At 46.1% G+C, this 3,519-nt stretch overlaps 1 protein-coding gene across 1 annotated transcript; it reads left to right on the top strand.

Moving 5' to 3' along the window:
• The first annotated feature begins 216 nt into the window (after positions 1-216).
• Positions 217-1,685, top strand: LOC118757090. Its single transcript, XM_036491826.1, has 2 exons — positions 217-1,226; positions 1,298-1,685. The coding sequence occupies exons 1-2, from the start codon at positions 555-557 to the stop codon at positions 1,304-1,306; spliced, it is 681 nt and encodes a 226-aa protein (XP_036347719.1). The 5' UTR covers positions 217-554; the 3' UTR covers positions 1,307-1,685.
• The last annotated feature ends 1,834 nt before the right edge of the window (positions 1,686-3,519 follow it).

The raw sequence follows: 3,519 nt of genomic DNA on the forward strand, positions 1-3,519 counted from the left end.
CCAACACTGCCGGCACCATTGCCGACATTGCCGTCACCGCTGCCACCGTCGCTTATACCGCCGCCACCACCGTTCATACCGCCGCCACCACCGCTTATACCGCCGCCACCACCGCTTATACCGCCGCCACCAACGCTGCCGTCACTACCGCTGTCAATACCGCTTCCATCACTACCGCCGCCGCCGCCACCGCTGCCATCACTACCGCCGCCGCCGCCTCCGCTGATTCTGCCGCCACCACCACCGCTGATACTGCCTATTCCTCTGCCGATACCGCCGTCTCTATCGCCAATAACACTGCCGCTCTGGTATCTGAGAATGCCACTGAAATAGCCAGGTCAGTACTCACTGAACTAGACGCCGAAGTGACGGCCCTTAAAAAGCGCTTGGAAATACTTACGCTACGCAGACAGATAGAAGAACTGGAGCGCCCTCCCAATAGTAGACGACAAGGTCGCCTGGAATTCGGCGATATTGAGCACGCTCTGCCTAAATTTAATGGCGACGACGTAGCTTATCACGTTCGCCATTTTCTGCGAGATTTTGAGGAAATAATGGAGTCCTCAGGGGCTGACGACAATTTTCGCTTGCTTGCCCTGCGCCGGTCCCTAACAGGCACAGCGAAGGTATTTTTATCGACCACGGCCGCCCTAAATTACCAGGCGCTAAAAGCAGCGCTATCAAGCGAATTCGACGTGGGAATCACAAGGCAAGAAGTGTACAAAATGCTGTCGCAGCGACGCTGGAAGAGGAAAGAGGAGACGCTCCACTGCTACACGCTAACCATGCAGGCCATTGCGAAGCGCGCCAATATCGCCGATACGGAGCTGATAGACTTCATAATAGACGGCATCGGGAACACTACCCCGCATGCCCACATCCTGATGACGGCACGAAGCGTAGAGGAATTAAAAACCCTTATAAACCGGTACCAACACAAATATTTCGTGACCGGGGCGGTGCAGCCATCTAACCAGCGGCAGACAACGGCGCCGAAACAAACGGACGATTCGAAGCTGAAGTGTTTCAACTGCTCCCGGAACGGGCATATAAAACCAAACTGCCCATTCCCACTAAGACCGGATGGTTCCTGCTTCAGGTGCTGGAAGATGGGCCACGACCATCGCTCATGTCCAAATCCAGCAAAGCTTCTGAAGAGACGCGAAGTAGCCACTGTCGCCGAGGATGAAGACGACCAACCAGGTGCAATTGGCGCTTTTAACTCTGTGAGTATAGCTTTTAAGACACTTACGGTTCCAATTACTTATAAGGTAACCTCTCTTTTCGATACTGGCAGTCCGATTAGTTTTGTAAAGGCATCACTGGTCCCAAAACAACTAGGGAAAAAACATATGGTTGATAGAGGCCCCAGTTATAAAGGCATCGGTGGAAGCAAAATTAAAATACTTTATAAAATGAAATGTACAATTGAATTCTTGAACAAAAAAAACGAAATTGAATTAAATGTTATTGAAGACAAAAGCATAAATTTGCCAGTTATTTTGGGACGTGATTTCCTCAATAAGTTTAACATTTGTCTGACTAGCGCAACAGATAGTTCCACTAAGGAAAAATTGCTCGAAATAAGAAATGTTAACGACCATAGTTTGTATAAGTCTGAGAAGTTTGTAACTGATCCCAACGCACACTCGGCCGTCATGAAATTAGACGAATTAAAATACGCTAAAGATCAAGACGTAACGGTACGCGACGTTACCAATGATTGCCATAATAAGCCTGACGACGTACCTGCCGTCGTTGACGTACCTGCCGCAGCTGACGTACCCGCCGCCGTTGACGTACCTGAGATATTTTGCATTGACGTTCCCCACGGTGGAAACGACATAGACATAGGCACTAGACTGACTGGTAATCAAAGGAATGACTTGGAACGACTTATCGTTAACACATATCTTAAACCGGAAGTGACACCAGAACCATTTAAATACGAAATGAAGATACACTTGGCGACTGGCGTACCTTTCCATTGCGCGCCCCGACGACTTTCGTACGCTGAGAGAAACCAAGTACAAACTATCATTGATGAGCTCTGCAGAGATGGAATAATAAGGCCTAGCGATTCACCTTATGCGTCAGCCATAGTGCTGGTTAAGAAGAAGAACGGAAAGGTCCGAATGTGTGTAGATTACCGAGCATTAAACAAATTGACTGTTAGGGATAATTACCCTCTGCCGCTAATCGATGACTGCATAGAATATCTGGAAAATAAACGTTTCTTTTCCGTATTAGATTTAAAAAGTGGTTTTCACCAGGTTCAGATGGCACCTGAATCAATTCCCCTTACCTCCTTTGTGACCCCTAACGGTCAATATGAATATTTGAAGATGCCGTTCGGGCTGAAGAACGCTCCCGCTGTATTTCAGCGTTTCATCAACAACATCTTCCGGGACATGATCGATAGCAGAAAGGTCATCATTTACATGGATGATATCATTATTGCGACCGAAAATTTTGATGAACACAAAGACCTGCTAAAATTAGTATTGGAGCGACTTACCTTTAGGGCTTTGGAACTTAACTTAGATAAATGCAGGTTTGGGTATGATGAAATCAACTATTTAGGATATGTGGTATCACACTCAGGTATATTACCCAATGATTCCCACATTAAGAGCATTCAAAATTTCCCGATTCCAACGAATGCAAAACAACTACAATCCTGCCTTGGCATGTTCTCATATTTCCGCAGATTTGTACCGTCCTTTTCGCAAATCGCAAAACCATTACAAAACTTGCTTAAAAGAAACGCACCATTTGACTTTGACGAGAAGTGCCTTGATGCATTCACTGAACTTAAGTCCCGCCTAGTTAAAAGCCCAGTGCTGGCTATATTCAATCCACTTCGGGAGACTGAACTCCACTGTGACGCTAGTAGTGTAGGTTTCGGTGCAGTATTGCTGCAACGCCAAGATGATAATAAGTTCCACCCGGTCTCATACTTCTCTAAAACCGCCTCAAGTGCCGAGTCGAAATATCATAGTTTTGAACTGGAGGCATTGTCCATCATATATGCACTTAGGAGGTTTAGGACATATTTAGAAGGCATACGCTTCACCATAATAACCGACTGTAACTCATTGACGATGACACTCGAAAGAAAGCAGCTGAACCCCCGGATAGCTAGGTGGGCTCTTGAGCTCGAAAATTATAATTATAAAATAAAACATAGAAAAGGGGCTTCAATGGGTCATGTTGATGCCCTCAGTAGGAGGCAGATAGCGCTAATCGTAAACATGGATGACGTGGAATTCCAAGTACAGGTTGCCCAAGAGCGGGATAAAAACATTGACTCCTTACGATGCCGATTAGAAAATGAAGACGATAACGACTATAGCTTGGTAGACGGATTGATATACAAGAAGAAGAATGACGGTAAGATAGCTCTGTATGTGCCCAACGAAATGGAGCACAACGTGATACAAGTAATTCACGAGAAGCTGGGTCACCTTTCAGTGGAGAAGACCCTTAGTAAGCTGAAGCTATATTACTGGTTTCCAA

This window comes from Rhagoletis pomonella, unplaced genomic scaffold, assembly GCF_013731165.1.
Source record: "Rhagoletis pomonella isolate Grant_MI unplaced genomic scaffold, Rhpom_1.0 Rhpom_scaffold_14281, whole genome shotgun sequence".
NCBI lineage: Eukaryota > Metazoa > Arthropoda > Insecta > Diptera > Tephritidae > Rhagoletis > Rhagoletis pomonella.